This window comes from Perissodus microlepis, chromosome 14, assembly GCF_051167445.1.
Source record: "Perissodus microlepis isolate ML-2025 ecotype Zambia chromosome 14, ASM5116744v1, whole genome shotgun sequence".
Taxonomy (NCBI): domain Eukaryota; kingdom Metazoa; phylum Chordata; class Actinopteri; order Cichliformes; family Cichlidae; genus Perissodus; species Perissodus microlepis.
In genome coordinates, this window is record NC_140474.1 from 14,215,108 (window position 1) to 14,239,421 (window position 24,314).

At 38.4% G+C, this 24,314-nt stretch overlaps 1 protein-coding gene and 1 pseudogene across 1 annotated transcript; both read left to right on the plus strand.

Moving 5' to 3' along the window:
• Window positions 1-1,021: 1,021 nt before the first annotated feature.
• LOC146373610 (vomeronasal type-2 receptor 1-like) lies at window positions 1,022-10,820 on the plus strand (annotated as a pseudogene).
• Window positions 10,821-15,533: 4,713 nt separating this feature from the next.
• On the plus strand, window positions 15,534-19,174 carry LOC146373611 (extracellular calcium-sensing receptor-like). Its single transcript, XM_084950114.1, has 8 exons — window positions 15,534-15,562; window positions 15,940-16,234; window positions 16,325-16,614; window positions 16,791-17,086; window positions 17,354-17,559; window positions 17,711-17,932; window positions 18,022-18,145; window positions 18,270-19,174. Exons 1-8 carry the CDS (start codon window positions 15,534-15,536, stop codon window positions 19,172-19,174), a joined length of 2,367 nt encoding a protein of 788 aa, XP_084806240.1.
• The last annotated feature ends 5,140 nt before the right edge of the window (window positions 19,175-24,314 follow it).

Sequence of the window (24,314 nt, forward strand, 5' to 3'; positions counted from 1 at the left end):
ATACACTACAGTGGGAAAGTACAAGAGGAAATTACTTCCACACGGCTCATCTCACTCGCCGTGACAGTCACAGGTTAAGTGAAACTAAACACAATGACAAAGAAGACAAGACTCCTTCAAAATAAACCAGGAAACATGGAGACATAGACATGACAACACAAGTTTGACAGACTAGACTAGACAAGAAACCAAACACAAAAACCAAGGAGACAGATGATAAATGATGGCTAACCTAAAGCTCAGCTTAACCCTAAATAAGAATAAAACATGAACTAATAATCACAAACCTAACATAAGAAACTCAATAATACAGAAATAAATTCAAAATGCTGGCACTGCATGTCAGAGACCCAGCCAATGACAATTTTGAATATAAATTACATAGCAGTGAACTTTAAATTGAACTTAGAGCCAAGTTTTAGAATGATATATTTCCTGAATATTTTTTTTAAATATTTGTAGTGGAACAATAAATCATAGAATATCTTATTGTTAAAATCAATCAATTAGATGTGTATCTAAATTTAAATTAAAAAAGATATTCAAATTGGGTAATGGTTCACAAGAGGAAAACAGAGATATGATCATATTGCTATATCCATATTTAATAGAACATATAGACTTAATTAAAGGCTACTAGGTAAGGGCGTGATCTTTTGAAAAGTTATACCAAAACTAGTGGGTCTGATAAGCTATAAAAATGAGTGAGAACACAAGCTTGCTATATAGAAACACCTGACATCAAGCAGGGATGGAGAAAGCGGTGGCTTTCATTGGTCTGGTATTGGCTGTATGTTTGTTTCACCTGAACTCAGCTGCTGCCTTGGGTGTTTCTCTAAATGATTTGTATCAGAGGACTCCACTTACAGGGGCTCTAGCTGGTACTGTGGCGTCATCTGTGAATTGTAAGCCGCAGGGTAGCACTCGTCTACCTGTATTCTCAATGGATGGAGACTTCACTATTGGTGGTATTTTTTCTATTCACAACTATGTGCACACAGTTAACAATAACTACACCACCATGCCTGAGCCAGTAAGATGCAGTGGGAGGTCAGTAAGAGAGAGAAATTGGTGCTAAAAGGATGCTGCATTGCTTTTGTACTGGGCTGAAAATTCTTTGTTTTTATTTTAGTATATGTAAAAATACTGAGTAATCCATAGACATTCTGCTTATTGTTTTAAAAACTGAAATTATATAGTGTGTTAAGCAATTGCTTTATAAATGTGTTACTTAATATTTTCATATAAAAATAATTTGACTTCCTGTTTGTATTTTACATTAGTTTCTCATAATAAATAGCTCAGGGTTACACTGTCGTGCCTTTAATCAAAAGATATATTACAGTGATCATCTGACCATAGTCCAAAAATGCCTGTTTGTTAGGGTGATTTCTTGAAATTTAACCTGACCTAAGTCTTTGTAGGCTAAATTCTAACAGTAACATAATTGTGTGTCTCCAGCATGGAATCTCGAGAGCTGCGATTCTCACGTGCAATGATCTTTGCCATTGAACAGATTAACAACAGCACAGACCTGCTACCTGGAATCAAACTCGGGTATCAGATCTATGACTCGTGTGCATCTGTGCTTGTGGCGGTGCATGTGGCATTTCAGTTTTTGAATAGCTTGGACCCTGTGTTTTACATTGGTAATAACTGCTCCCAATCTGGTATGGTGATGGCTGTTGTTGGTGAGTCTGGGTCTACACCATCCATCAGCTTGTCACGAGTCATCAGTTCCTTTAACGTTCCTCAGGTAAATATTTGGAAACTTTAGATTGGAAATATGGATGTGAATTATTTTTGATTGTGCAGTCATTGAAAGAGTTTTGTTTCCTCTTTTGCTTTAGGTGAGCCACTTTGCCACATGTGCATGCTTGTCTGACAAGCAGCAGTACCCAAATTTTTTCAGAACAATTCCCAGTGATAAGTTCCAAGCTGGTGCACTAGCCAAGATGGTAAAACACTTTGGCTGGACTTGGATAGGTGCTGTTCGATCAGATTCGGATTATGGAAATAATGGCATGGCATCTTTTCTAGAAGCAGCACAAAAAGAGGGGATCTGTGTGGAATACTCTGTATCTTTCTATCGGACTCACCCACATAGCAGGATCCAGAGAGTAGCAGATGTTATTCGCAGGTTTCCACATTACAAATATTAACTGTGTGGAGATTAGTTTACATTCTTATAAATAAATGTTTTGTGGTGACATATTCCACAGTAAGTTATTGAGATTGATACTTTGCATTTTACACAGTTAAAAACAAAAAAGCTTCTAATGTGTTATGTTGTCTCTCAAGGTCTACAGCTATGGTTATTGTGGCATTTGCAGCTATAGGGGATATGGCAATCCTGTTGGAGGAGCTTTCACGTAAGCCTTCCCCACCTCGCCAGTGGATAGGCAGTGAGGCATGGGTAACCAGCCCAGAATTAATGAGGTACAGTTTCTGTGCTGGGGCCATTGGATTTGGGATTCAGAAGTCTTTAATCCCAGGTCTCAGAGATTTCCTGCTAAATCTGTCTCCCTCTCAAGTAGCAGCATCTGCATTGCTTACGGAGTTCTGGGAGGATGCATTCAACTGCACACTGAAAAAAAGTAATAAATTGTTCTTAGTTTTAAAATTACTCTGACAAACTCATGGTGTTATAAAGTCTGCTGCTGCTTCATGAGCAAATCCATTTCCACAAAATAATGAAATATGAATTTGAAAAAGGATGCATCAGTGAAAATAATCTCACTTGGTATAAAGACTTTTAGGTCAAGTTCAGGTATTTTAGTTCTAATGTTTTTTTTTAACCCATTGTCAAATCTGAGTTTGAATGTTAAGACAATTGGTTAAATGTATCAGAGAGAAGGCATCTAATATTTTTCATTCAATGGTGAAATCATCTGCCCTGTCTTTCTGTATCTGTAGGTGCTGCTGCTACAAAGAATAACGTGTGTGATGGAAAAGAAGACATACTGAATCTCCAAAGCCCATATACTGACACATCTCAGCTTAGAATTACTAACATGGTGTACAAGGCCGTGTATGCAATAGCACATGCCATTCATAATGCAGTGTGTCAGAGAAAAAACGTCACATCTCAGTGTGACAAACTGACCAGGTTAGAGTCCAAACAGGTCAGTCAAAAATCAGTTCCGGTGACTTCATTACCCATAATAAAATGCTAATGTAAATTAATTATTAATAGTAAAAGTAAAAATTATTACAGAGTATTGTTTTCTTTCTTCCCTCTCCCCTCTCATCCTGTCTTAACTGATCCTTTCAGGTTTTAAATCAGCTGAAAACAGTGAATTTTTCTCAAAACGGGTATGACATGTCATTTAATGATAATGGGGATCCTGTAGCAATTTATGAGCTGGTTAACTGGCAAAAAAGTAAAAGTGGAGATGTTAAAATGGTATCTGTAGGGCTGTACGATGCATCGCTGCCAGTGGGCCAAGAGTTCTGGATCAATAGAAACATAACCTGGATGGAGGGTACCGCAAAAGTAATGACAATCTGAATGAAACTTTAAAGAATGGAATTATTACAGCTGTGTAATAATTACATCTATTCTGCTGTTTTTATGTCTTTTACAGGTGCCGGTGTCAGTGTGCAGTGCCAGTTGTCCTCCAGGAACTCGTAAAATGCTGCAGAAAGGAAAGCCCATCTGTTGCTATGATTGTATACCATGTCCTGAGGGCGAGATTAGTAATACTACAGGTAGAAAAGAATTATTTCCATATTTCCTAAAATGCCTTTATGGCAAATGTCTGTAACACTGAATATTTTACAAGAAGCCCTCTCTGATTTTCTTTATTCTTTCCATTTAGATTCTGCTGATTGTTTACCATGTCACAAAGAGTTCTGGCCTAATGCAAAGAGAGACACTTGTATCCCTAAGCCTGTAGAATTTCTTTCATTTCAAGACATCCTAGGGATCATCCTGGCTACATTTTCAGTTCTTGGTGCTTGTCTGGCCATCATAACTGGGGCAGTATTCTTTTATCACAGGACATCTCCAATTGTCAGGGCCAACAACTCTGAGCTGAGCTTCCTGCTGCTCATCTCACTGACTCTGTGTTTCTTATGTTCATTAACTTTCATTGGAGCACCATCTGATTGGTCCTGCATGCTGCGTCACACTGCGTTTGGGATCACCTTTGTACTCTGTATTTCCTGTGTACTTGGGAAAACTATAGTGGTTTTAATGGCTTTTAAAGCAACACTTCCAGGTAGCAATGTCATGAAATGGTTTGGTCCTCCACAGCAAAGAATGACTGTTGTGTCTTTCACCTTCATTCAAGTTTTAATATGTACTATTTGGTTGGTACTTAGCCCTCCATTCCCAATTAAAAATCTAACCACATACAAGGAGAAAATCATACTGGAATGCGATTTAGGCTCCCCTGTAGGCTTCTGGGCTGTTCTCGGCTACATAGGCCTACTTGCCTCCTTTTGTTTTGTTTTAGCTGTGTTAGCCCGCAAATTACCTGATAATTTTAATGAAGCCAAATTCATCACTTTCAGCATGCTAATATTCTGTGCAGTGTGGATCACCTTTATCCCAGCATATGTCAGCTCTCCTGGGAAATTCACTGTAGTTGTGGAGATTTTTGCCATTCTGGCCTCCAGCTTTGGACTAATAATGTGTATATTTGCTCCAAAGTGTTTTATCATTTTGTTTAAGCCCGAGAAGAACACCAAGAAAAATTTGATGAACAAAAACCAATCATAGTATATCCTTGGTTCAAAAATGGTTACTATTGCAAGCAGACATTTTACAGTTTACATAATAGTACATAATAAAATTCTTTAGTTTTAGTTTTTATTTAAATTAAATAATTATAATTCTTTCTGTGAATAATTTCTTAATATACATACAATGTTATTCAATTATACATTATTTATACCTGTATTTCTTAATGTAAGAATAATTGTTCCAAAGTTAAGAATCTAAATAAATTCATGTTCCCATGTAAACATGATTTTGTCCAGAGTTTTTTCTCAGTGGTTAGATACCATTGCTTCTAATATTTCCATTTGTATCAAAAGCTAAGGGGAAAATTACCAGCATAAATGTAATGTGAAATGAGTAAAGTTTGGTATATGTTTATGCCTGGAATTTAATTATAATGAATTCATTGGTTTCCACTGGGAAACCCTGTGTTTGCATGTGGATGCTACTTTGAAATTTACCACACATCTAAATGTTGCACAAGCAAGCACACGGCTGTAGCTTCCCAAAGCAAAGCAGTACCTACCACAAATTCACCTACCAGAAAATTGCATAGCAACATTTACAAAACAAAAGACTGCCGTGGCATTAAACCAATCTCTAAATCAGTGTTCACTCAAGCACAGCATATAGTTAGGGTATTAACCAGGGTTTAAAGTATAGTGAGTTCCAGAGGCAGAGGTATAGCTCTGTTTGTTTAAGTGCTGGAGTACATTGGTCATGCACAAGCCCAAAATGCATGTATATGTTGAAGTTATTTGTTTCTAAGGCTACTTAACCACGGTGGTAGGTGTACATATGTCATTTAAACATAAATGAGCAAAAGTGATCGAAAGTTAGACTGCGTTTGAATTTGTCACTGTGGTAAGGTCGAAGTACAGTTCAGTCCACTGCTGTATAGATACAGAAAAGGGTTGGTTTATTTCAAAGTATTGCATATAAACATGAAATCTTTGTTACTGTTTATCTGTGCTGTGTGTCAAACAACAGAAACATTATGTAGTACCATTATATAGCAAATACTGACCCATCACTGTTTGTTTGCTTTTGTTTGTTTGTTTCATTGTTTTTGGTTTGTTTCTTTGTTTGCATTCAATTAAATATGACAGGAATTTAATTGAAATGTGAACAAAAAAAGGGACATTTTTAACAAAAACAGGGGAATTGTTTTATGTCAAATAATACTTGTTTTAGATTTCTTAATTATTTTATAATTAAGAAATTATTTATTAGTATAAATTATTATACTAATAATTTAGTATTGTAAAACTAAGACACTTCCATTTTTTCTTTGCAAAATAAAAGCCACCCAGAGCTCTGCTTGTCCACCACTACTACGTCCGGTTGGTTAGCCATGGCCAGTTTGTTATAGAATAGAATAGAATAGAATAGAATAGAATAGAATAGAATAGTCCTTGTCCAACAGGGGGAAGTTTGGTTGTACCATCGCAAAAAACCACATATAGAAACAGAACAGGACACAGAACATAGAACAAAAACACACAAAATATACATATTTACATCATGGACAATAGTTACCAAAACAGTACTGTACAGTTATTAAAATTAAAGTACAGATAAGTGGTAAACCCAGGTTGTAGTGTGCAAACAGAGTAGGATACTGAAAGATGTTTAAATAGTTAAGAATATTTAGAATAATTAGAAAAGTACAGATTGTGTATTGTACCTGTGCGTTAAAAAGTAGACATGTAACTTCCAATAAGTTAGTATATATAAACTGAGAAAAGTAATTTGCAAGTTATAACAGTTGTAGTTGTTCGATTGATTAGTGCAAAGTACAGCACTGATGTAAACATCTATGTTTGTTGGGAGCAGTTTTGATTGTACAGTCTGACAGCTGCAGGGTGGAAGGACCTGCTCCTTCATGCATTAACCCTTTAAAGCCGGTTGGAGCAGGCACGCTCCGTTTTGCGGAACTATTTTTAAATCCCGGTAGAACCGGAACCACATAAGCTAGTGCAATAATTTTTTTTGCATATGAAACCAGATGAGTTGTACTTACATCTTATGCCATCAGCTTGTCCTAGGTCACGGTTTCCTTCCACATAAAGCTTTGCAAAAATTGCATAACAAGCGCTTGCAGGAACAAAAACATAATATTCCAGAAATGGGCTTTGCCGATCTGATCAGCTGTTCGGAACACTTCCTATATTGAAATAGGCTGTATCCCAATTCAGGGTCTGCAGCCTTAAAGTACGCAGCCTTATCGATCCACAAGGGCCGCGTACTCAAAGACCGCTAAGGCCGGAAGTGCGAGGCTTGTGAAATGGGACGGTCTAGCCTCCGTCGCGCTGCCCAGGTTGCCTAGCAACCATGATACTAACAGCTGGAAACTTTTCAGCATTGTTTGACAGAAATGAAGGAGAAAATCTTGTGTTCATTTGTTTGTTTGTTTCTACATGAGCTTTGATCATTCTCTGTAAGATTAAGCTCAGCTATTGAACGGCGTATATTTTAAAGTAAAGGCTTTAAAACCAAGTTAGTACAAACGTCACTAATGTCACATAACTTTGCCGACATGTGGCCAACAGTAATGTTTTAATGTTCTTCGTTATTAAACATTTGCACATAAATAAGTGACATAATATTCAGCACTTACTTAAAGTTTACTCTTCGGGCGCCCCTCATCCGCCGTTTTTTTCTGCAAAATTATCCACACCCACCGCCGCGCTATGCATTCTGGGATATGTTGGGCCACGAAGTCTACACCGCCACATCCTTAAAATTCAGGGACATGAAGGACGCATTTGAGGGCCGCATTTCGAGCAGCCTTCGAATTGGGACAGCCTTCGTCGCGTCGCTGTGACGTAATCTGCCTTAAAATGCGGCCTTTAAGGCTGCAGACCCTGAATTGGGATACAGCCATAGACGTCAGTGCGAACTATCGCATGTCCGCCATTACCTCCCTGAAACCGGAAGTGACGTCATTTTCGCGGAAAATGTAGTTTTTTACTTGTAGGCCGTATAAGCCTTTACTGGTGTTTTTAAAAGTCATGTTTGACTTTATGCTTTTCTGAATAGTTTCTAGGATGCTTAGAACTCAAATTGCACTGCTTTAAATAGTTTATTTTTATTATTGTGGTATTTGACAGCATAAAATATTTATCTTTAGGAGAATAAATTAATTGCCAAATAAATTAATCAGTTCTTTTAACGTTCCTCAAGTAAATATTTGAATTTCTGGATAAAGTTTGACTTTAAAATATGCCTGTGCATGACTTTAACACTGCAGTACATTGTTACCCTGCTATATTAATTAATCAATTTATTTGATTTTTGTTTTGTTTTATCACTTTAGGTGAGCTACTTTGCCACATGTGCATGCTTGTCTGACAAGCAGCAGTACCCGAATTTTTTCAGAACAATCCCCAGTGACCAGTTTCAAGCTGGTGCACTAGCAAAGCTGGTAAAACAGTTTGGCTGGACTTGGATAGGTGCTGTCCGGTCAGATTCAGATTATGGAAATAATGGCATGGCATCTTTTCTAGAAGCAGCACAGAAAGAGGGGATCTGTGTGGAATAATCTGTATCCTTCTATCGGTCCCACCCACAGAGCAGGATCCAGAGAGTAGCAGGTGTTATCCGCAGGTTTCTACATGACAGAAATGACTTGTGTGGCAATTAATTTATTCTCCTAAAGATAAATATTTTATGCTGTCAAATACCACAATAATATGTTGTATAAAGTTTTTTGACTAGTCAGGTATAGTAGAAAAGTGCTATATATGAACCCATCAATTTACCATTTATCAATAACTTACTTAAATAAATATAGTTGAAAATCTTTCTAATATATTATGTTGTCTCTCAAGGTCCACAGCTATGGTTATTGTGGCATTTGCAGCTTTAGGAGACATGAGGATCCTGTTGAAGGAACTATCACGTGAGCCTTTTCCACCTCGCCAGTGGATAGGCAGTGAGTCATGGGTAACCAGTCCAGAATTAACAAAGTTCAGTTTCTGTGCTGGGGCCATTGGATTTGGGATTCAGAAATCTGTAATCCCAGGTCTCAGAGAGTTTCTACTCAATCTCTCACCCTCTCAAATTGCTGCCTCTGCAGTGCTTACTGAGTTCTGGGAGGATGCATTCAACTGCAAAATGAAAAAAAGTAACTTTAATTCAACAAATTTGGTTACTCATAGAATTTCACCATTGGAACTGTTCTGATTTACTGTCAGTGATAATGCTAACTTGATTGGTTAAATGCATCAAATAAGAGAGGTCTGAAATTTGTTTTGACTTTTAATAGTATAAACATCTGTTCATGTTTTAGGTGCTGTTGGAGACATGAATATGTGTAATGGAACTGAAGATATACAGAATCTCCAAAGCCAATACACTGACACATCTCAGCTCAGAATTACTAACATGGTGCACAAGGCTGTGTATGCAATAGCACATGCCATCCATAATGCAGTGTGCCATGGGGAAAATGTCACAGATCAGTGTAGAAAACTAACCAAGTTAGAGTCTAAACAGGTTAGTTGAAATGAACAAGTCCGTGTTAATGTTTTTTGTTATCTCTAATGTACATTGAATGAAATCAAATATGAATTAATTTTTGCTGTTTTTCTTTCTTTCTTTCCCCTCCTTTTTTGTGTTTTTACAATTTCACAGGTTTTGACTCAGATGAAGAAAGTAAATTTTTCCCAAAACAGATATGATGTGTCATTTAACGCTAATGGGGATCCTGTGGCTATCTATGAGTTGGTTAACTGGCGGAAAAGTGAGACTGGCATAACTGAGATAGTAACTGTAGGGTTGTATGATGCATCACTGCCAGCAGGCCAGGAGTTCCAGATTAACAGAAGCATAAACTGGATGGAGGGTAGCACAAAAGTAACGAGTAAAAGCACAAGAGTTTGGCAAATAAAACTTTGGTTAACATAATGATAGCAAATATTTGCAGTTATTATGTAGCCTCTATGTCTTGACAGGTGCCGGTGTCAGTGTGCAATGCCAGTTGTCCTCCAGGAACTCGTAAAGTGCTGCAGAAAGGAAAACCCATCTGCTGCTATGACTGTATACCGTGTCCTGAGGGAGAGATAAATAATATTACAGGTAAAATAAAATTTTTGCCCACGAATGTAAAATGTGATAGCGTGGATATCTACAATAATATGAATGATTAAAATATTACAATTCTTATAATTCTTGTTTTTAATTTATGTATTTATTTCAATCAGATTCAGCTGATTGTTTACCATGTCACAAGGAATTCTGGCCTAATAGAAAGAGAGACACTTGTATCCCTAAGCCTGTAGAATTTCTTTCATTTCAAGACCTCCTAGGAATTATCCTGGCTACACTCTCGGTTCTGGGTGCCTGTCTTGCCATTATGACTGCGGCTGTATTCTTTTATCATAGGACATCTCCAATTGTCCGAGCCAACAACTCTGAGCTGAGCTTCCTGCTGCTCATCTCACTTACTCTGTGTTTCTTATGTTCATTAACTTTTATCGGAGCACCATCAGAGTGGTCCTGCATGCTGCGTCACACTGCATTTGGGATCACCTTTGTGCTTTGTATCTCCTGTGTACTTGGAAAAACTATAGTGGTTTTAATGGCTTTTAAAGCAACACTTCCAGGTAGTAATGTCATGAAATGGTTTGGTCCTCCACAACAAAGACTGACTGTTGTGTCTTTCACCTTCATTCAAGTTTTAATATGTACTGTATGGTTGGTACTTAGCCCTCCATTCCCAATTAAAAATCTAACCGCATACAAGGAGAAAATAATCCTGGAATGTGCATTAGGCTCTGCTGTAGGCTTCTGGGCTGTGCTCGGCTACATAGGCCTACTTGCTGCCTTTTGTTTTGTTTTAGCTGTCTTAGCCCGCAAATTACCTGATAATTTTAATGAAGCCAAGCTTATCACCTTCAGCATGTTGATATTCTGTGCAGTGTGGATCACCTTTATCCCAGCATATGTCAGTTCTCCTGGGAAATTCACTGTAGTTGTGGAGATTTTTGCCATTCTGGCCTCCAGCTTTGGACTAATGCTGTGTATATTTGCTCCAAAGTGTTTCATCATAATTTTTAAGCCTGAGAAGAACACCAATGCAATTGATTAAGGTCAATTTTTTTTCAAGGCACAAAAATAAAAGTCACATTTCATGATAACAGTATCTTGTTCTGAGTCCTTTTTTGAGTTGTTTGATATTGTTTGAACCATCCCTCTGCAGATGATCAGTTAGCTGTTTTGCAACTACTCTTTTAAGAATTTTTTCGATAAAAGGGAGGTTAGCCCATAATTAGCTAAGACAGCTGGATCAAGTGAACATCATATCAAGCAGGCCCTGAGTAAATGTGATTATCCCATCTGTACATTTGTCAAATCTGGAAAGGCACCTAAAGAATGCTCCAGGCAATAAAGGAGAGAAGAAGGACAACTGCTACCAAAGTGAAAACCCCTAAGTGCCAGGAGATTTGCCATGATTTATACATCGGGGAAATCAGACATCCTCTGGTTAAGCGGATGGCACAACACTGAAGAGCTACTTTTAATGATGAGAATTTTCACATCCTGGATAGGGAGGAACGCTGTTGGAGCGAGGAATCAAGGAGGCCATTTATGCAAAAAGGGAAAGAACATCTCTGAATTGAGGAGGAGGCCCAAGGTTACATTTTTCACCATCTTACAATGCTGTGATTGCAACCATTCCCCAACTCATTAGTGGGGAGTGGTCATTACCATTTGCATATTAATGATCAAGAAACTGACGTCACAGTCCTTATCTTCAGTAACATCTGACTCTCTGACATCAAGTTAAGGGAGTCCAGCTCTATCCCCACAACAGTATTGGCCTTTTGGATCAGTTTATTGAGTCTGTTGGCATCTGCGATTCCTCAACCTGCTGCCCCAGCATGCAACAGCATGGCACTGGCCACAACAAACTCATAAAACATCCTGAGCATTGCCAACACATTTTAAAAGACCTTAGCCACCTCAGAAAATAGAGACGACTCTGGCCCTCCTGTAGCATGTAGTGGTATTTTTTAACCCAGTCTAGTTTATTGTCAATCCCTTGTGATAACCCTGTGTTGCTGAAGAAAAAGGAAATTTGAATTTCATTACACATATTTCTCTTTTAGCACTGCTAAAGGTCAGTTACACGTTCAGTACATACAGACTTAGGTGATGTAAAAGTATCTTTAGTACAATACTGAACCTGGTTACAAGTATTAGTTTATACAGTACAAGCCTACAACTATTCAGTTCAGTTCAGTTAATTTTTATTTCAAACATATACATTCACCAACATTTCATAAAATCTTTCCATGCAGTTGTTTGAAAAGGAGTAGGCAGAAGTATATACTTATTTAGCCCTACCCCCTCAGGTTTACAGCCTCATCATCTAAATTTGAACAACAAAAACGTATACAATGCCTTCAACTTAGAACATAACATCACAAAAAATATTTTCTCATGTTCAACTAAAACTATATTTAGATTTGCTAATTTGCTAATTTAGGAATGCTGCACCCCTGCTCATTTATTCATAGTGCTACTTCTTATAGCAACGTCACATTCTATAATATTACACATCTGAAACACAAGCGGGTGCAAGAGCCTCTGTAACATTTTCATTCTATATATAAAGACTTTCATTCAGTATATTTGTGGTTTATTTCATATATTTCAGTTTCATTCAATACATTCAAGGTACATTCTATAAAACAAAGGGGGGGAAACGCACCACAGTTTTGAGCCGAACCAGACAGAGAAGCCGAACCAGACCCTCAAGCTGCTGGCCATCAAAGTTAGAGCTTTTTACCTTCCGAGGGAGTTCAGTTCAGTTCTCCTTTCAGTTGTTTACATCCCTCCAAATGCTGATAAAGCTACAGCTATGGATGAACTGTATGACATCATTATTGGACTTGAGAACAAAAATTCTGAAGCTGTCTTTATTGTGCTGGGAGACTTCAACAGGGCCAACATAAAGAAAGTTGATGGCAGCTGATGGCAACATCAGTGAACTCACAGACTCTGTCACTGGATATATTGAAAAATGCATGGACGATATCATCACCAAAACCAAAGTCTGCAAATATCGAAATTAGAAACCCTGGGTAAATAAAGACATCCGTGTTAAGCTCAATGTGCGGACCTCTGTCTTTAACTCAGGGGATGCTGATGCATATAAAGCAGCCAGGTATGACCTTCAAAAGTCCATAAAAAAAAGTCCATAAAGGACTACAGGGACAAAGTGGAGTCCAGTTACCACAGCTTTGACACCAGGTGACTATGGAATGGACTGCGCTGCCCACCCCGTCTCTTGCTGATGAGGCAACAAAGAGCACATCCTCTACCCTGAGGAAGACAGTGAGGCTGTAACTCTAACACTCAAAACAGAAGATGTGAGATGGTCTTTCAAAAAGGTCAATCCCCACAAAGCTCTGGGAGCAGACGACATCCCAGACCAGGTTCTCAGAGTGTGCACCAACAAGCTGTTCACCAATATCTTCAACCTCTCCCTGAGGCAGTCAGTGGTCTCCTGTCTGAATGACCACGGTCCTATTGCACTGACATCCGTCATCATGAAGTGCCTTGAGTGGCTAGTCATAGGTCACATCTGCTCCTCCCTCCCTGATATCTGGACCCTCTTCAGGGATCTGCCTATCGAACAAACAGAGCCACTGAGGATGCCATCTCCCTGACAATGCACACTGCCCTCACTCACCTGGAAAAAGGGAATACATATGCAAGAATGCTCTTCATCGACTACAGCTCAGCATTTAACGCCATCATCCCATCAAAACTTGCCTCGAAGCTCATCGACCTTGGGCTGGGAACACCAATCTGCAGATGGATTCTGAACTTCCTCACAAACAGGCCCCAGGTTGTGAGAGTTGGTAAGCACACCACCTCATCACTCATCCTAAACACAGGAATGCCATATGGATGTGTGCTTAGCCCCCTCCTATATTCCTTGTTCACGCATGACTGTGTCGCTAAACATAAGTCCAACACCATTATTAAGTGTGCGGATGACACAACCATCATAGGACTCATCACAGACAATGACCTGTCTCTCGAAGTCAGCAAAACAAGAGAAATGATAGTGGACTACCAGAAACGATCAGTCGGGGAACACGAGCCCATCCACATCAATGGTGTCAAGGTCGAAAGGATAAGCAACTTCAAATTTCTTAGAGTCAACATCACCGAGGATCTCTCCTGGACCCTTCACACAGACACTGCAATCAGGAAAGCTTGCCAGCGATTCTACTTTCTGAGGAGGCAGTTTGGCCTGAATGCCAGCATCACCTCAAATTTCTACAGGTGTGCGATCGAGAGCTTGCTGACGAGCTGCATTACAGTTTGGTATGGAAGCTGCTCTGCCAGCAGCCATAAATCACTACAGAGGGTGGTGAAAGCTGCAGAGCACATCACTGGCATGAGGCTTTCCTGCCATTCAGGACATTTATCTTCAACAGTGCCTCGGTAAAGCACACAGCATCATCAAGGACCACAGCCACCCAGCACATCAGCTGTTCTCCTTGTTACCATCTGGCAGACGTTACAGGAGTCTGTCTGCTCGGACTACAAGACCCAACAACAGCTTTTACCATCAAGCCATTCGAAACCTCAACTACAACACTTAAACACACACACACATCACACTTCACAGGATGCACACAGAAGCTGTGCTACAATTTCACAAGTTCATACTGCACTCTGCATTGGTCACTCCATTTTTATTAGTATTTAAATAAAAATAAAAACCCTTACTCTGTGCAACAGTGTACTAACTGCCATATGTATATACATATGTAATATTTCTTACTGTATTATACTGCTGAGTGACATCTGAGTCTTCTGCTCGTCTAACTAACATATGACTTGCAAATAAAACTGAAACTGAACTGAAACTGATATATTCAAGTTTGTTCAATATATTCATATTTTTATTAATGTATTAATTTCTGTAACTGTGAGACACCTGCTGCTGCCTATCTTGGCCAGGTCTCCCTTGAAAAAGAGGTTTTTAATCTCAATGGGATTTTCCTGGTTAAATAAAGGTTAATAAATAATGTATTCAGACTTTCATTCTATATAGTCAAGTTTCATTCAATATATTCAGAGTTTCTTTTCTATATTTGAGATTCATTTAATATATTTGAGGTTTATTTAAAATAGTTAAGGTTATACTTTAAGATGAAAAAACTAAATACTTAATATAAAAATACTATCACATAATTATAATCTAACAGTAATAGTAATAGCTAGTAATGTAAGCACAATAATCAAATCCATTGGTTGTCTATTATTATTACTTTTGGTAATTACATTGACATTACTTGTTCTCACATAGTAATTTCTTATTTGTTTCTACAATACCTTAAGTTTACATGATATTTTCAACACCTTAGATGTTGTAAAATATAGATCATAGAATATTATGACTTTCTCAAAGACCACTATAACACCATGTCATGATGAACACGTAGCACAGCCTTTGAATAATTATATAAATGAGTGAAAACACACCCATAACAGATGCCTGACATCAGGCGGGATGGAGCTGTCAGCTGTATTTATTTGTCTGAAATTATATCTGTATTTAGTTGAGCTGAAATCAGCTCTTGCCTTAGATCTATATGTAGATGGTCGGGATCAAATGCCTACAGAGGCTCAGGATAGATCTGTGGCTTCTTCTGTGAAATGTAAGCTGCAGGGTAGCACTCGTATCGCTGCATTCTCAATGGATGGGGACTATGTTATTGGTGGTGTTTTCTCTATTCACTACTTCATGCAAACAGTAAACCATGACTACACTACCATGCCTGAGCCAGTAAGATGCAGTGGGAGGTCAGTAAGTGGAAGAACTGGATGACAAACCTGTATGATGTTCAATAGTGTTGTGGTCCTTTTGTGTAGTGCTAGGTAAAAAAAAAAAAAAAATTATTCATTTTGCAATGTATGCTAAATACACAGTTTTAAAAATACGGATACCGACACTTTATTTTCTTCAAAACAAAAATTATACTGTGTTAACTCTTTTATGAATGCCTTGTTGCCTTGCTTTGAATTCAGTTACTGCTCTCGTGTGATGAATTTAACCCTTATATTTTATCCTCAAATGAATTGCAGTTAATAGTTCCCTACTGTCTTTTTTATGTTAAAGCTAAACTATCCTAAATCTATGTTGTGTAGATTCTAACAGGGAGTTGATGTTATTTTTACAGCATTGATACCCGTGAGCTGCGCTTCTCACGAGCAATGGTTTTTGCCATTGAAGAGATTAACAACAGCACAGAGCTTCTGCCCGGGATAAGGCTCGGGTATCAGATCTTTGACTCATGTTCATCAGTGCCCGTGGCAGTGCATGTGGCATTTCAGTTGTTAAATAGCTTGGACACTGTGTTTTACACAGGTGGTAACTGCTCACAATCTGGTATGGTGATGACTATTGTTGGTGAGTCTGGGTCTACACCATCCATCAGCATGTCACGCATCCTTGGGTCTTTTAATATTCCTCAAGTAAATGGCAATCTTTGTATTTCTAATAAGCATGCAAATAAGTTTTGATCGTGCTGTCCTAAAAATAGTTTTGTTTCGTCTTTACTTTAGGTGAGCCATTATGCCACTTGCGCATGTTTGTCTGACAAGCAGCAGTACCCAAATTTTTTCAGAACAATCCCCAGTGATCGTTTCCAAGCTGAAGCGCTAGCCAAGCTGGTAAAGCACTTTGGCTGGACTTGGATAGGTGCTGTTCGTTCGGATTCAGATTATGGAAATAGTGGCATGGCATCCTTTCTAGAAGCAGCACAAAAAGAGGGGATCTGTGTGGAATATTCTGTTTCTTTCTATCGGACTCACCAACATAACAGGATCCAAGAAGTAGCAAGTGTTATCCGCAGGTCTCTATATGACAGATTTTGCTTAGATTGAGATTTGCTTAAAGAAATCCATCATCCATTAATTCTGTTTATTGTTTTATGTATTTATTTACTACTGTCATATAGCAAACTGAAACAATTAGATTAATTCTTGTAAAAAAGAAGACATTTCTAAATGTATTGCATTCTTTCTTAAGGTCTACAGCAGTGGTTATTGTGGCATTTGCAGCTCCTGGGGACATGAGGGTCCTGTTGGAGGAGCTTTCACATGAGCCTTTTCTACCTCGCCAGTGGATAGGCAGCGAGGCATGGGTAACAAACACAGAATTAATGAGGTACAGTTTCTGTGCTGGGGCCATTGGATTTGGGATTCAGAAGTCTGTAATCCCCGGTTTCAGAGATTTCCTGCTTAATTTGTCTCCCTCTCAAGTAGCTACATCCCCTATGCTTACTGAGTTCTGGGAGGAATCGTTCAACTGCAAAATGAAAAAAAGTGAGAAAATCCTTCTGATCTTTAGCAACTGTTGTTTTGCTCAAGTATATGATTAAATATTATTGAAACTTTATGTTCTGATCTCTGGGGTGAGGTTTAGGCACTCAGTTAATGTAGTGATTTTGTCCCATTTTAAAAATGTGACTCATTGTCTATCAAAGAATTTCATACTAATATGATTTGGTAAATACATGACAAATGAAAATGTGTTAATGAAATTTAAAATCTTGCAGTGATGAAACATTCCCTGTGTCCTCTATTGTTTAGGTCCTGTTGTAGACAAGAAGATATGTGATGGAACTGAAGACATACAGAATCTTCAAATCCCGTATACTGACACATCTCAGCTCAGAATTACTAACATGGTGTACAAGGCTGTGTATGCAATAGCACATGCCATCCATAATACAGTGTGTCAGAGAACCAATGGCATAGCTAAGTGTGAAAAACTAACCAAGTTAGAGTCCAAACAGGTCAGCTCAAATTAAATAATAATGCCAGTTTCTTTTTGTTTTTTTATTGTATGTTTTTTTACCACTAAGGTATTCTTCATGAAATCAAATACTAGTAGTTCTAAAATATTTCCATTTTTTTCTTTCTCTTCTCTTGCTTTCTATCTTAAAGATTTTAGCGGAGCTGAAGAAAGTAAATTTTTCCCGAAATGGTTATGGTGTGTCATTTAATGCTAATGGGGATCCTGTGGCGATTTACGAGTTGGTTAACTGGCAGAAGAGTGAAACTGGAAAAACAGAGTTGGTAACAGTAGGGCTTTATGATGCATCACTGCCAGAGGGCCATGATTTCCAGATTAACCGGAACATAACCTGGATGGAGGATAGCACCCAAGTAATGAATCAAAAGACAAGAACCACACTGCACTTTGGAGGATTGCACATTTATATTTCCGTCTTTTGTTTTGGCTTTATCTCTCACAGGTGCCAGTGTCAGTGTGCAGTGCCAGTTGTCCTCCAGGAACTCGTAAAGTGCTGCAGAAAGGAAAACCCATCTGCTGCTATGACTGTATACTGTGTCCTGAAGGGGAGACTAGTAATACAACAGGTAAAATAAAATGATTTAACATATATTCAAATTTTTTTACTGTGCATAAGAGAGACATTGAAGGAATTATTGGTAGAAGTCATCTTTCCGTCTCTCTTTATTTATTTATGTTTTTTTAATTCAGATTCAACTGATTGTTTACCCTGCCACAAGGAATTCTGGCCTAATGCAAAGAGAGACACTTGTATTCCTAAGCCTGTAGAATTTCTTTCATTTCAAGACATCCTTGGAATCATCCTCGCTGCATTTTCAGTTCTGGGTGCTTGTCTGGCCATTATGACTGCGGCTGTATTCTTTCATCACAGGACATCTCCAATTGTCCGAGCCAACAACTCTGAGCTGAGTTTCCTGCTGCTCATCTCACTGACTCTGTGTTTCTTATGTTCATTAACTTTCATTGGAGCACCATCTGAGTGGTCCTGCATGCTGCGTCACACTGCATTTGGCATCACCTTTGTACTCTGTATTTCCTGTGTACTTGGGAAAACTATAGTGGTTTTAATGGCTTTTAAAGCTACACTTCCAGGAAGCAATGTGATGAAATGGTTTGGTCCTCCACAACAAAGAATGACTGTTGTGTCTTTCACCTTCATTCAAGTTTTAATATGTACTATTTGGTTGGTACTTAGCCCTCCATTCCCAATTAAAAATCTAACCGCGTACAAGGAGAAAATCATACTGGAATGCGATTTAGGCTCTGCTGTTGGCTTCTGGGCTGTGCTCGGTTACATAGGCCTACTTGCTGCCTTTTGTTTTGTTTTAGCTGTCTTAGCCCACAAATTACCTGATAATTTTAATGAAGCCAAGCTTATCACCTTCAGCATGTTGATATTCTGTGCAGTGTGGATCACCTTTATCCCAGCATATGTCAGCTCTCCTGGGAAATTCACTGTAGTTGTGGAGATTTTTGCCATTCTGGCCTCCAGCTTTGGACTAATAATGTGTATATTTGCTCCAAAGTGTTTCATCATATTGTTTAAGCCTGAGAAGAACACCAAGAAATATGTCATGAATAAAAATGTATCATAGGATTTAGAGGTTTCATACTTAAGATGGCGATAAGAATTTCAAAACATACTTCTTCAACACAAGCTCTTGATTTTCAGTTTCAACTCAAATCAAACACTTAATATGTGCTTTTTTAATAATAATTTTCGAATGATTTAGTATCTTTCAATGTATTTGTGTGAGATTTATTTTTTTCAAGGCACAAAAATAAAATTCATATTTCATGATAACAATATCTTATTCTGAGTCCTGTTTTTGAGTTGTTCAATACAACCAATGGTAATTAAAAAGTTCCAAATGTAAATTTAATATCCTGTGTGTGCATATGTCTAGTACAAATTCCAAATGATATTAGGATTCATGCATTCATCTGAATGTTACCCTGAAATGTGCCAGACACGTGAATGTTACATAGGTAAGCACACGGCAGTGATTTCTAATTGCAGAACAATGAAACCATCCCACCAGAAAACTGTCCAGAAGCGTTTTGAAAAACAGAATAAAAAATATTTACCTATCCTCCATAATTCCAGCATTCCAATTTGCTTGGTTAGGGGGTATGGCAATAGAAAAGGTCTGTTAATATTGAATTATAATGCTATCAACTGAATTCACACAACATTCACAGTTTCTAATTCTTGGAAGTCACAAAAATATATTTTCAGTAAGTGATGAACCGCAGGAATATCAGAAATATTAGCACTGAATCTATATTTGGGTGAAATAATGAAAGAAAAAATGTTTTTCACTTCCGTTTTTTCCACTTTTAATTTTTCAAATGTTTTTTTAAGATTTGACAAAACAAGTATTCAAGGTTAATTTGTACAGTTGTTCTTAGCTTTATACATCATTTACATCATATCATTACAAATCGCAAACTTAGAAAACACACTAGAATAAATGAATAAAAGGTATTACAATTAACACAAAATAACATACATGTCTAAATGTAATTATTACTGAAGAAGGACGTAATTTTTTTTAATGAATTTTGGATAATGTGTGGCATTAGTTGTGCTAAGAAAGGTATAAAAACAGAGTGCTCATGTGAAACATACTGATAAGCAGGATGTAGGACCCAAATGCAGGACTAGAGAAACAGGGATAAACTAAAAGAGGCAGCTTTTATTGTGCTGTGAAAACTTGAATACTAGTTACAAGAAACAAAACATAACAACTAGAAGCTAGGAAACTAGGAACTCAGGAAACCAGAAAACTAGAAACAAAGAAGCTAGAAACTTGGAGCTGATGAGAAATAAATATAGGAACCAGGAGCACAGAGGAAACACACAGTACTGAGATGGTACAATGCAACAATGGACAGAGGAAAACACAGGGCTTAAATACACCAGGGAGAAGGGAATGAGAAACAGGAGGAGCGCACAGCTGGAAATAATCACATATAGCGAGATGTGGAGGAAGTGAAACTGAAACCAGTTTCACTTCCTCCACATCTCAGCTGATCTGAGGCTTTCTGGGAGTTTGTTCCAGATATATGGAGCATAAAAGCTGAATGCAGCTTCTCCGTGTCTGGTTCTGACTCTGGGAACTGATAAAAAACCGGATCCAGATGACCTGAGGGTTCATATGAGGGTTCAGTATGAAGGTTCACACTGAACTGATGTATTTTGGTCCTAAACCATTCAGAGCTTTATAGAACAGCATCAGAACTTTAAAGTCTATCCTCTGATGGACAGGCAGCCAGTGTAAAGACCTCAGAGCTGGACTGATGTGGTCCACTTTTTTGGTCTTAGTGAGGACTCGAGCAGCAGAGTTCTGAATGAGCTGTAGTTGTCTGACTGATTTTTTAGGTAGACCTGTAAAGATGCTGTTACAGTAATCAAGCCTACTAAAGATGAATGCATGGATTAGTTTTTCCAGGTCCTGTTGAGACATCAGATCTTTTATCCTTGAAATATTCTTGAGGTGATAGTAAGCTGATTTTGTTATTGTCTTAATGTGTTTTTCTAAGTTTAGGTCTGCATCCATCACTAGACCCAAATTTCTCGCCTGGTTTGTGGTTTTTAGTAGGGGTGCAACGATACACAAAATTCACGGTTCGGTTCGATACTTTGGTGTCACGGTTCGATATTTTTTTCAATACAAAAAAATGTTCATGCCTTTTTAATTTGTCATTTATTACAATTATAAATATATATTTTAACTCAGAAGTACAGTTTTTAAATTTAATGTTGCTGAAAGAACAAAATAATGGGGAAAAAAATCTGATCGAGAAAACACTCAAAAGAGAGTTTATTACAGAGAAATGGCTCTTTCCAAAATAAAAGCTATACTATACGCTTCTTCTGGGCTATATTCTCAGCAGCATATTAAACATATCGGGTCCCCATAAGGAGAATCATGTGCTAACGGCTGTCTAAATGACTCGGGTAAAGTTTGTAGCAAGCGTGCTTGTTGTTTTTGTCTGCTTCCACTTGTCTTTGCACTAGGATGATGTCGGCGTAAATGTGCAGTCATATTCGTTATGTTCCCACTAGTGCTGTCAGCATTAATCTCGTTAAAATAACGCGGCAAATGTCTCTGCCGTCAACACGTTAACAAGCTAACTGAGCTAACGCACTAGTTCCCACCAATTGAGCATTGCGTGGCACATCTGACATACTGTTTTACTTTTGTCCATGACACGCTTACAATCAGGGTCATGCTTCACATGAAAACCAAGATAGTTCCAAAGGCCAGATCTGAATGAGGGTGGGGGAGGTTCATTTTCGGGTAGCGTTGAGGCAGTTGCCATGTTGCAACGAGCTTAGCTTCTGTCTTGCTAGCTTGCGCTGCGCTCAGTGGATCTGCGCTCGACAGTGCAGCCTAGGTGGAGTAGTCGAACGCTGATCCACTGAGCGCTCAACACAGACAGCATCGTCAGAAGAAAAGTTGATAAAATAAATTAAAAAAATTGTATTATTCGATACATATGCATACCGAACCGAAAGCACTGTATCGAACGGTTCAATATCGATACGAGTATTGTTGCACCCCTAGTTTTTAGGTGTATAGATTGAAGTTCTCTGGTGACCTGTAATCGTTTTTCTTTGGCACCAAAGACTTATTACTTCAGTTTTGTTTTTGTTTCGCTGGAGAAAATTGTGGCACAACCAGTCATTAATTTCCTCAATGCATTTACCAAGAGCCTGTACAGGGCCTCGGTCTCCTGGTGACATTGTGATATATATTTGTGTGTCATCTGCATAAGTGTGATATTTTATTTTGTTGTTCTTTATAATCTGTGCCAGTGGGAGCATGTAAATGTTAAACAGAAGGGGTCCCAAGATGGAACCTTGGGGAACTCCACATGTGATACTTGTCTGCTCAGATGAACTAAAAGTTTTCATTTATGATTCCCATGGGAATAAGTTGGCATAAATGTTATGATCCGGCTGTGTGCAGGCAGGGATTGGACCCAAACGCAAACTCACTGAAACACGAGGAATAAACTCAAAAGCACTGCTTTATTGCCTGAGTACAGGGAAAACAGAGAACTAAACTAAACTGAAACGTGAGGAAACACAGGGAAACAAAGCTGAGGACAATTACACTTGACAGGACGGGGAGGACACGAAACTGGAAACCCTGACACCAAGATGTGGACCTTAAACGTAACACAGGAAGTACAGAGAAACAGCCTGGAGAGAGAGGGAGAGAACATGAAGAAATACACGAAGGGAAGAGGAAAACACGGAACACAAGGAGTGGGAGCAAAGCACAATAACTCACATCACTATATAGACAGTCACACAGAGGGAGACACAGAAGGTAACAACACAGGGGGAACATATGGGCATAGAAGACTAAACACAGAACAGAGGGCACAGAGAAACATCCAACCGGTTTTTCACATGCTATCAAGGGAAGGATCTCAGAGCAGCCCTTCTGCCCTCGGTGTCAGACCACTTCGAAGAACCGGCTTCCCCTGCAGCCTTTTATTTCTGTGACACACAGTTTACACAAACACCCATTGTAAACCCCCCTATGGTTATAAAAGATAAGGGGTTGCCCTACTATTGTAATATGTAACAAGTGTCACCTGGCAGTTTGTTGCTCTCTGCCAGGTGATTGGCTGAAGAGCTGTGAAAAGGTAGTGGGTGTGTGGGGTGAAGTCAGCGCTCTTCTGTGGAAAAAACCAGAGGCAATTAATTCACTCAGGTGCGAGTGGGTATACTGTCGGTAAGAGACTTTTGCCATTTTTGTTTGGATCGTTTGCTATTGCATGTGCCTATTTTTAATGTGTCATTGGACTTTTTTAGTGTGACCACGAATTTTAATAGAAGAATTGATCAAGCCCTAGATCGACTGCGCGCAGGGAAACTGATCAATATTGTAGGTATATTGAGTGTTTGTTTTAGCTTCATGATTTTGAATGGTTTCATAAAATTGATATTTTATTGGGTAATATTTTAATTGATAATGTTGTTTGTTTTTCAGCTGTGCTGTCTCTGCTGTCCTTTTTTCGTTCTTTTGATTGATTTGTAATTTTGTTTTGGTTAGTCCGTCCAGCCGTAGAGGCGGTTATTGATTGAGAGTAAGTTGTGTAAGGGCGGACTAACCTCTCTTTTTGTTTTTCGTTTAATTGTTTGTGCCACTTCCCTTTATCTCCCAGATCGCAGGCCATACATAGCACTGATTCCCAGCTGCGCTGAGACCTGAATTGTTTGCAGTGTGTGCCACGATTGCAGTGTCGCTAAGCGGGGTGTGACGGGTTGCAGTGTTGTTTCGCACAGTTTGTGTGGTAAGTCTCATGTGCAGCTGGGATATCAGCAGGATGTGTTGTAAGTCCTGTCTGGAAATGACTGGGAATTTGTATGTCTAACTCATGTAATAAATAAATGATCAATTTATTTCTTTGCCCCGTTTACTCATCCCTTGTTGTTGGTTTAACGTCCTTCTGAGTTTTACGCGCTTCGGAGTTTGTACGTGCTTTGTCTCTAGGGGCTACCATAAATATACTTTTAATTATTCATTCCACATAAAATGTAATAAATAAATTATAAAATACAAAAACCAACTATTTACATTTCAACTTTTAACTATTTAAATATTTAAATTTTCAGATTTTTCCTTTAAACAAATTTAAAGTGAAACAACACAAAACACTGCAAACCACAACACAATAAAATATAAATTAAAATATGCAAAACAAAAAGAA

What these genes read in the sequence shown, in the direction of transcription:
- LOC146373611 (XM_084950114.1), top strand. Translation starts at nt 15,534, where the DNA reads ATGCCTGAGCCAGTAAGATGCAGTGGGAG. An exon ending in CCAGTAAGATGCAGTGGGAG is followed by an intron (nt 15,563 to 15,939) that starts GTCAGTAAGTGG and finishes TTATTTTTACAG; the next exon opens with CATTGATACCCGTGAGCTGC. An exon ending in GGTCTTTTAATATTCCTCAA is followed by an intron (nt 16,235 to 16,324) that starts GTAAATGGCAAT and finishes TCTTTACTTTAG; the next exon opens with GTGAGCCATTATGCCACTTG.